This window comes from Mirounga leonina, unplaced genomic scaffold, assembly GCF_011800145.1.
Source record: "Mirounga leonina isolate KUSES-001 unplaced genomic scaffold, KU_Mleo_1.0 Mir_126, whole genome shotgun sequence".
Taxonomy (NCBI): domain Eukaryota; kingdom Metazoa; phylum Chordata; class Mammalia; order Carnivora; family Phocidae; genus Mirounga; species Mirounga leonina.
In genome coordinates this window covers 27,618,715-27,629,095 of record NW_023270314.1, presented here as the reverse complement: position 1 = coordinate 27,629,095, position 10,381 = coordinate 27,618,715, and the positions used below count along the sequence as shown (strand labels likewise).

Here is a 10,381-nt window from a genome sequence, read left to right as displayed (position 1 = left end):
AAGGAAGGAAGGAAGGAAGGAAGGAAGGAAGGAAGGAAGGAAGGAAGAAGGAAGGAAGGAAGGAAGGGCGGGCTCCTCATTCCCGGTTGGTGCCAAAAAGCTGCAGGAAGAAGGTGAAGATGTAGATGATGTCTAGGTAAATGTTGAGGGTTCCAAAAATATACTCCTCAGGGCTCAGTGAGTGGCGTCGGTTACCCATCAGCAACTGGGTGTCAAATGCCAGGAACTGAGAGAAGGGGGAAGAGAGAGAAGTCAGAAGGTCCAGCACTGTGTCACCGACCGAGGGGGCTCAGTGTCCCCATCCAGCACCCCCCCCCCCCGATTTTGTTACCATCATCTGCTGCTTGGCTGCTCCGTGACCCTCCTGGAATGGCCCAGAATCTGGAACTTTCTCAACACCTCCCGTCCCTAATTAACACCTATTTCCCCAAGCATCTACTATGTGCCAAGCACAGGGAAATAGTCAAGAAAGACAGACAAGATCAGGCCTTAGAGTCTAGAGTGGAAGTAATCGTTAATATGAGGGAAACCAAAGAGAAATGGGAAGTGTCCCAGGAGGGTGGCTAATAATAAGGATCTTGACCTATGTGAGTGTGGCAGGGAGCTAGGGAAGGCTTCCTGGAGGAAGGGACCTTCAAGCTGAGGCCTAGTCTTCTCGCCATTGCCTCAGGGCCCTGCCCTTAGAAGATGAACAAATGCTTCATTTAACAGTGAGCAGACAATAGGCACTTACTCTGTGTTCTGTGGACATTAGCCCACTTAGTCCTAATAACATCCCTTGAGTAGGGATTATTCCTAGAGGAAACCATGGCCCAGAGACGTTAAGCTCTTGCCTGAGGTCACAGAGCTGGGAAGTGGCAAAGCTAGGATTTGAACCTGAGCAGTCTGGCTCCACAGGGCCCCACGCTCAGGCATTCTGTTCTGCTGTCTGTGAGCAGCACCAGTGGTTAATGTGTCTCCTGCCAGGAAACACTCTCTTTCCAGGGCACCTTCTTGGCCTAACAGACTATGAACAGTGATTCCCTTAGAGAGAGCTCCTCTCTGCCCCCCTCCTGCCCCCTCACCGGGCCTTCCTACTGTCTACACCAACTTAGCTATTCCCTGGGGTCCAAGTACAGGAAGCAGAACCCCCTAGAAATAGCATATGACGCTTCACAGGTACAGTGTAGTTTTCTGGGAGAAAAGAAGCCCAAAAGTTCCACCAGTATCTCAGAGGTTATGAACCACTGGCCCACATGGGTTTGGAATTCTTTAGATCCATTCACATTCTTGTTAACTGGGCTGTGCCCAGCTCTTCCGTCACTTGTGTGTGGAAGACCTATGTACCTTGAATCCTCTGGAACATTCATCATGCAATAAATATGTATGAGGCAAGAGTTGGTGCGAGCAACTTACTGGCAGAGACACCACCATGCCGTGCCTGCCTTCTGGGGCTCACCGCTTCGTGGGGTGACTACAATAAAACTCAGTAAATGCCATAATTAGGGCTGATTGAGCAGGAGGAAGGTGGCCCAGGAGAGATGACATTTTACCTGGGGCTGGAAGGACGAGTTGGAGTTTGCTAGACTGAGAAGGCCTGGGGAGGTGTGGGCCATGGTGGGGAAAGTGAGGAATTCAGCATGGCAGGAGCAGGGGGCAAGGGGACAGAGGGAGAGGGACTAGAGCCCAGGGGCCGGAGGCTCTGATAGGGAGCATCTCCAGCATATGGGACATCAAGGCATGACACCCTGGAAGGTGGGGGTGTGGGGGTGATTATGAGCACGGGCTTGAAAGTCAGCCCGAACTGAATCCAGCCTCAGCTCCACTCCTCACTAGCTCCGGGACCCTGGGCAAGGCAGTCTCCTTGAGCCTGAGTCCACATCTAGAAAAGGGAGACAAGTGTGCTTGCCTCCTGAGGTTGCGAGAATGAGGATGCGCACAGAGTGCCTGGCCTGGTGCCTGACACGTGGCAAGAACTTAATGAATGCTGGCTGTTAATGTGGGCTTGTAGTTATTATCTGCAGAAGGAAAGGTGCCCCCGTGAGAACATGTCATAGGCTGCTGCTGAGACCCAGGGGTCTCCGGCGGCCCACCAAGGAGGCAGAAATGTTTCTAGGGGATGCTGTGTAGCCTTAACAGAAGGAATGGGGAGAGCCACAGCGGGGGCTGAGGGGGGCCTTGTGCAGCGCAGGTCAGGCTCCCTGAGCTCAGCAGCGTTGAGGGGAGGGTGCATGAGGACACAGGACTGGAGTCAGAACATTTGCATTTGAGCATTGTTTCCATCCCTCCGTAGCCATCACCCGCCTGACCTTAGTGTCCTCATCTACAAAATGGGACAGTGATAATGACCACACCACGGCATGGTGTTGAGGGTAAACGTGTGGCAGTGGATGTGACATCAGCATTATTATTCTCTCACTTCTTCTGCTCTGCTCCTTCTGATTTGGATTCGGATTCCCACGGAAGTGTTCCCCTCTCCAGAGAGAACGAGCAAGGAGAGGGACCTCCATGCTGCCAGCAGAAGTTAATAAATTGCTGATCTGGCTTATCAATCAGTGGCTTGCTTCGTTGATTTCTCAGAGCCCGGTCACCCCTGGGTGAGCTAATGAAACTGAATCTCTCAACCTAGAAGGCTTGGACCTGACCAGGTTCTGGGGGTGGCTCCTCCAGGGAGCACCCACCCAGGAGGCCCTCCCAGAGCAGCCAGCAGGCTTTGCTCTTGCAGAAAAGAGGAATGAGATGATTTCTGCCCCTGCCTTTGACCTGTGGCCATGGATGCTTATCAACGTGGTGCTACCTGGGATAGCGTGGCCCAGATTTCAACTGCACTGCCTGGTACCACCCAGCACTGCAGCCTCACACCTGCGAGTCAGCTGACGGCTTTCCGCTCATTTAGTCCCAACAGTATTGATCGAGCACCTACTAGGTTCCAGGGAGCTTGCCTTCAGACAGCCGGCGGTCTAATGAAAGCAAATTATCAGAGATTCCATTATGAGCATGCACTTACTGCAGGGGAAAGGAACCTGATAACCTTGGGTGATGGCGAGCTTTGTTAACTAACATCTCGGTTTGGGAGCAGCTATGTTGGTCATAGTTAGCATCTTGGCAGCTAAGATCTTAGTTGCGAGCTAATAGCTGGGTTGACCGCTGACGCCTGAAAGGTCACAGGTGCTTGAGCTGGCAGCCACCTGAGCACGGGATGAGATGCTGCAGGAGGAGCACGCGGGAGGAGGGGCACGGCTCGGGGCCAAGAGGCAGAGGGGCACTAGGAGGCTACTAACTTACCTCTGAGGCGCCCTTTCACCCACTAATCCTTGATCTCAGCTCACTTCATAGGAGGTGGGTATTACTATCACTGTTTTACATACGAGGAAAGGCGTCTCGAGCAAGTGAGGGGCTTGCTGACGGTCACTTCCCTGGCGCTGGATGCAGACCATCGGTCTCCCATTTTGATAGAGAAGCAGGCGGGGGGGGCTGGGGGGGGGGGGGGGGGGGGGGGTGCGGTCATTCACAGAGGACAGAGGAGCCAAAGGCCAACTTGCCTCGTCCACCCTGTTGGCCAGGCTGGGCCCGGTCAGGGCCCCCTGGCCACACTCCTGGCCTGAGGCTGCTGTGTCCAGGACCTCGGCTTATGTCTGCTGTCCTCCCAGAGGTGAGGCTGAGAAACACTGGGGAGCTGTGCCAGGCAGAGGCCCGCTCAGAGCCAGCAACAAACAGGCACTGAATACAAAAAGCTGGGGTTGCCATGTGTTGAATCAGCATAAAAAGATCACACGGCGACCGTGTCCATCCTACAGAAATGTCAGTGTTCAGTGTGCCAAGCAGCGCACGCCCAGGGCCACGTGCAGCGGTGCTGGTTCTGACAGTGAAGGGCTGGAAGCCCCAAACGCGCAACCGGGGTGGGTTAAGTAAACCGTGGGCAGCACCTACCGAGGCAGAAACATCCCTGAAATAGGCCGTCATGAGAAAAGAACAGGCTGCAGAAAAATCTACATCATAAAGTCCCCTTTCTGTAACAGCAACAACAAAATCCCTGCACAAGACTATGTCATAGAGGCCCATATAGCATATACCTATAAAATGAATATAGAAAGGTCTGGAAGGAGAGACAATTGACCACCGCACTTACCACTGAGCAAGGTAGCGAAGGGCATGCAAGTGACATTTGCTTTATCTATATTAACTGAAATATATGAATGAATGTAATCATATATTATTTAATCGGAAATTTTGAAAAGAAGGATTAAGGTAACACACAAAAAAAGAGCTGGTGAACCTTTTCATTGAATCCTCACACAAGCTTCTAGGACAGGTGTTCCGTCATCATGTCCATCATGAAGCTGAGGAGTCTGGGGCACACAGAGTGTAAGTGACTTGCTCACTTCACATAGCCAAGAGGACAGACCCCAAATCCCGTTCTCCTTCCACCATGTGACACTGCTTTGGGGCGTATGTGTGTGTGTGTGTGTGTGTGTGTGTGTGTGTGTGTGGAAGGCTGGAAGTGGGGGGAAGAGAAGCACAAACAGAGCACAAGGCCAAGAGCGCTGTAGGCTTCCTGGGGGGCTGTAGGGAGCGCTGGGCCCACCTGGCCTGGGCCTGGGGGATTCTATAGATAGAGGCTGCCAGCCTTAAGCCCTTGTGTCCTTGGCCGGGATGTGGGACAGGATGAGGGAGTAGAGGAATGGAGGAGAGGCAGTGAGTGGAGACCTGGGGTCCACTGTTGCCTGGTGCCAACAGAAGATACTCGAGTGTCAAAAGTTTAAATGGCAAAACAGCATCTGCATGCAGCCCTGGGTCCTGGGGAGCACCTCCAGGTGGCCACTGGAGAAACAGGGTCTGGCAGGCACGGGAGCCAGAAAGCCTGCCCCAGGATAAAGGGGAGCAGTACATGAAAGTGTGTGAAAGAGCCCCTGTGTCGTCCTCTGAGGAAGGGCATGAGTGTAATACAGTGCTTAATAACACGGGCTGGGGAGTCATGCAGACCTGGGTTCCAATCTTGCAACTGACTACTACTAACAGGTGATACTATTGATTAATCATGTGCCAGGCACTTTCTGAGTGCTTTGCATATATTAATTCACTTGCAAGTCACAACAACCTATGAGGTTGGTACTATTATTATCTGCATTTTAGAGAGAAGGAAACGGAAGCACAGGGAGGTGATAGAATTTTATCAGTCCACACAGCTAGAATGTGGCAGAGAATGGATTTGAACCCCAGGAGCTCTGCTCCAAAATGTGGTGCTCTGAGTTACAAGGTTAACATTTACAATAAGGATAAAAGCTATCATGGTAGTTGAGAAAGCACCAAGTTCCAGGTACTAGGCTGTTTTCATTTTTCCTTTCGTATATTGTCTTATTTAGTTATTACCACGGCTTTGTGGAATAGTTCATAGTAGCCCATTTTGAAGATGAAGCAACTGAGGCACAGAGAAGTCAAGTAACTTGCCCAGGGTCACAGTGGTAAGAGGATGAGCTAGATCTTGAAAATTGTTTGGGTAGAGCGCATGTGGCCACCTAGAGAGCTCCCCGGCCCTTCTGATAGCACCTCTTCCTGGCTCTGCTCTGGATAAGAGAGCAGTGACTCATGCCTTCCCTGCCCCAGCATGTCAGTTAGATACTCCTTGGCCCTGCGCCCTACAGGAACTCTGAACCACCCCTCCCCTTCAGTCCCCCATCCCTGGGGGCTGGGAGGGGGGCTTCTTGCACCTTCTCCAGGTCAAAATGTCGGTTTGAAGGGCTTGGTTTGAGCAGGGCTTTGTTGCTGAGGATTAGTGCCTCAGAAAGTGAAACTGAGGAGAGTCCCGGGAGGGGGACACCAAGTGCACTTTCCCCCTGAAGGAGCAATCACCCGGCAATCCACCCTCCCACCTATAGCCCTCAGAGGAAAGCACTCCATTTCTGGAGGGTTCAGATGAGGCCTCAGGGGAGGTGTTAGGGCTGTTTTAGTGGCCGGAGGATGGGTGGCAGAACAGAGAAGGTTCTCATAAGATCTTTCAGGCTCATGTAAAAAACTGAGGCAAAAGAACCTCTAAGCTCTGAATGAAATAAAGATAAGACTAAAATAAAATCATACCCTGCCTTGGGTTTGTGTAGCCCTTTTTGCTTTTCAAAGTGTTTCTCCAATTGTGAAGAAGATAAGGCATATATCATGGCCCTGACAAGAAAAGCAGGGAGAGGGGTGGGGTGGTGGCAAACAGGAGTCTCTTTCCAGATGCTGTGGGGCTGGCCCAGGCCAGTCATGGGGACACAGGGGACACAGATTCTCTGTTGGGACTGGCTGGAAGTAACTGCTACAAGCCTGGTCTCAGAGGTTGAGAAAGCCTCTCTGGGTCCTTCTGCTGTGGAGGGAGTCGGTCGGGAGGCCTCTGTTTTCCCTGTGAAATGGACAGGGAGGTAGAGTTGAAAGAATACTGGGCTGAGAGTCAGGAAAATGGGGCTTTCGTCCCGCTTTGGCAGCTAATACTGTGTGCCTGTCTATGTGTGTGAGTGTGTACAAACATGGCGTGTGGTGTGTGTGGGGGGTTGTGTGGTATGTGGGAGTGTATGTGGGGTGGGGGGCATCTCTCTCGAGGCCTCAGCACAAATAGGTCCATGCCAGCTCTGAGCACTCAGTCTCGGCCCTCCTTTCTTCCAGGGGCTGAGGACAGATGGCTGTGTGCATCTTTCCCATGGTCGAGGGCCAACATCCAGTATTGGGGGCCTCGCACCTCCACAAACAAAGCATCTTCCTACCTAAGCTTCATTCATCCAAACACCATCGGGCCCTGAAACGTCCACTTCTGACCAACACATGTTCTTTGTACCACATATTCTTTCTGCCACCCTGTCCCTGATGCTGGGACTTGGCAGTGGCCTCTTAACTGGTCTCTCTGCCTCCAGCCTATCCACACAGCTTCTTGATAATCTTCCTTAAAACACAGAGACTGTGATGTTTTCTGAGGTCCCCATACTGGCCAGGCTGGGCAGGGGAGAGTTTTGTTCCTACTGGGCTTGTCACCTAATTTCTAAAATCCTATGCCTAATTTCTTCCCTAAATTTCCTGGCTTGGCTTCTCGATTTAGGCGGCTAGGAGAACTTAGCTTCCCGAAAGAAGGGCCTGCTCTGAGGTAGAGCCATGTGAGCACAGAGGCTCAGCCACAGTGGGAAACCTGCTGGCCTGACCTGCTTTCTCTCTCCCTGCCCCAACCCTTCTGCTTTGTCCCAGCCCCTCCACCTTGCCCCATCATCCCACCCAGCCAAGCCCTCATGCTCCCCTGCCTGATCTTCCATGAGCTTCTACATGAAAGCACCCAAGAAGAGGGAATGAGATGGGTGAGGAAGATGAGGCCGCCCTGAGGTACCTGTGGGCTGACTCACCCACTTCTACTGGCATTTGTGTCTGGTGCCCAGTGCAGGGTATGAGATAGAGGTGAGGCAGAAAATCCAAAGCCTCTTGAGAATGCACCAAGGCTAGACAGGTGAGGCCTAGAAGGGGCCTGTTCCTCAAGGCTGGACCTCGGCTCTAAGAAGCCTGGGCTCCCCACCCCCAAGCTCAGCTTCATCCACCTTGGCGGCTCTGCCCTCCCAGATGACAGAGACTGTCAGGGAGGGGCTGAGGTCTCTAAGAGAGGAGACCGTTTGATTCTAGCAGCCCTTCCAAGGCCCTGGCTGGGAGGATTGGGTGGGGGAGGGGGCTCCTCCCTGGGGTCTGGGACCTCCTCTGACGCCTCTCTCCTCTCTCACACATCCTCCTTGCAGCAGCTGGGCAGGGATGCTCTGAGTGGCATCTTGTCGTTCTAGCTGCAATGCTGGGAGGGCCCATCATGGTGCTGAGACTTCTCCACAGCCTGGGGTGGGAGATGCCAGGGTGGGCAGATGAAGAGACTAGGGGACCACAGCTTCCACAGGACAGAACTGACCCAGGAAGCAGGGTCAGATTGAGGTCAAGGACATTCTGAGTTGGGGTTAATGGAAAGGCCCCAAGACAGTTCTTGTGGGGCTGGGCCTCTGATGGCCTCTGTCCACCTGAAACTCAGAGGAGGGAGGAGAATGAATCGAGGGCCCCTCCTCAGCTCTATCCTACCCCAGGGGGCCCAGAGGACCTGTGGCACATCTCCCCTCCTGGTGACCCAGGTGAACAAGGGGCAAGGAACAGAGCTGGGGTATTCACACCACACCATGCACTCCTGACCATTGTTTACATAATCGGCAGGAGGAGCAGGACCTTTCAGCGTGTTGTTCTCCTAATGAGACATTAACTGGTCATTAGGCACCGAGGCTTTTCCTCCCTGTGACTCACTATACCACTGAGACTGTCTTTGTTCTGCTCTGACGAGCACCTCGGCCAGCCCTGACCCCTCGGCTGGCCGGGCCTCTCAGGCCTCCACTCCTTCCACAAATATCAACGGGGTGCTTACTGGGTGCCGGGCACTATTCGAGGCGCTGGGGATGCGGCGAAGAACGAGCCAGACAAAAATCCCTGCCCTCAGGGAACTTAAATTCTGCTGCAGGGAGACAAGCAATCAACAAAGAAATCAGAAAAATATAAGAGTGTGTCAGAGAAAAGTAGGGATCCGAAGGGGTACGTGCACCCCGATGTTTATAGCAGCAATGTCCACAATAGCCAAACTGTGGAAAGAGCCAAGATGTCCATCGACAGATGAATGGATAAAGAAGATGTGGTATATATATACAATGGAATATTATGCAGCCATCAAAAGGAATGAGATCTTGCCATTTGCAACGACGTGGATGGAACTGGAGGGTATTATGTTGAGTGAAATAAGTCAAACAGAGAAAGACATGTATCATATGATCTCACTGATATGAGGAATTCTTAATTGCAGGAAACAAACAGGGTTGCTGGAGTGGGGGGTGGGGTGGGAGGGATGGGGTGACTGGGTGATAGACACTGGGGAAGGTATGTGCTCTGGTAAGCGCTGTGAATTGTGCAAGACTGTTGAATCTCAGATCTGTACCTCTGAAACAAATAATGCAATATATGTTAAGAAAAAAAAAAGAAGAAGAAGAAGGTAGCGGGAGGGGAAGAATGAAGCGGGGGAAATCGGAGGGGTGGACGAACCATGAGAGACGATGGACTCTGAAAAACAAACTGAGGGTTCTAGAGGGGAGGGGGATGGGAGGATGGGTTAGCCTGGTGGTGGGTATTGAGGAGGGCACATTCTGCATGGAGCACTGGGTGTTATGCACAAACAATGAATCATGGAACACTTCATCTAAAACTAATGATGTAATGTATGGGGATTAACATAAGAATAAAAAAAAAGAGTGTGTCAGAGGATGAGAAGTGCTATGGTGAGAAATAAAGCAGGGAAGAGGAGTAGGGAGTTGTGTGTGTGTGCGCGCGCACGTGTGGGTGTGCGCGCGTGCACGTGTGGGCGTGTGTGCGTGCACAGTCACACAGGATCGTAAACAAAGTGAAGACTTGAAGGCGGGGACACAGAGAGCTGTGAGTGGATCCGAGGGGACAGACGGAGGCAGCTGCAGGTGCAGAGGTGCTGGCCCGGGCGTGAGCCTGTCATGGTCAGGGGTGGCAAGAAGGCCGCAGAGTCGGGGAGGGGGCATGGGAGGAGGTGAGGTCAGCAGGGGCCTGGGGAGCGATCTCTGACGGCCAAGTGGAGGAATGATCTGACCTCATTCACCCTTAACAGGATCACTCTAACTGCTTGTGGGGGCCCCACCAGTGGGAGCAATTTGGGACATGGACCAGGGAGTCCTCACGTAGGTGGAGACAAGTGGTCAGATTCTGGCTAGAAGGTGGAGCCAACAGAATTTGCTGCGGGGCCAGATGTGGGGCGTGAAGAGAGTGGAGGAGTGGAGGATGTCAGCAGGGCGTTTGGCCTGAGTGACTGGAAGGAGGAGTTGCCATTGACAGAGATGGGCAAGTTGTGGGAGAAGCAGGGGTTCAGGGAGAAAGCAGGCGCTCGGTTTTGTACATAATAGGTTTGGGGTGCCTCGTAGATTTCCAAATGGGGATACTGAGTAGGCAACTGGAAATTCTAGTCTGGAAGTCTGGGCTGGAGATCAGTTTTAGGGCCATCCGCATTAAAGATGGTATTCAAAGTCTTGAGACAGTCTGAGATCCTGTAAGGAGTGAGGGTAGAGAGAGAAGAACTGATGGCCCCATGGCACTCAGGGTGAGCATGGAGGCTGGAGGAAAACAGGACAGCTGGTGGCCAAGATGCCCAGGGAAGAAGATGCTTCTGGGTGGAGGAATGAGCAACTATATCAAAGAAGCTGAGTCTGGCAAGGCGAGGGCTGGGAGATGACCTCTGGATTTAGCAACATGGAACCCGTTGCTGACCCTGGTGAGAGCATTAAGAGGGTTCAGAGAATTGGAGAAGGATTGGGAGGAGAGAAAGCAGGAGACAAATTGGAAATACAGGTACCCCCTCTTGTCG

At 52.5% G+C, this 10,381-nt stretch overlaps 1 protein-coding gene across 1 annotated transcript in view; it reads right to left on the bottom strand.

The window, feature by feature from the left end:
- Window positions 1-42: 42 nt before the first annotated feature.
- The window catches only part of FAIM2 (Fas apoptotic inhibitory molecule 2), a 29,715-nt gene continuing 19,376 nt past the window's right edge, over window positions 43-10,381 (bottom strand). Inside the window, exon 12 of the mRNA XM_035002705.1 lies at window positions 43-226. Within this exon, the coding sequence (XP_034858596.1) occupies window positions 77-226 (150 nt within the window). The 3' untranslated portion in view covers window positions 43-76. The remainder of the gene's footprint in view (window positions 227-10,381) is intronic.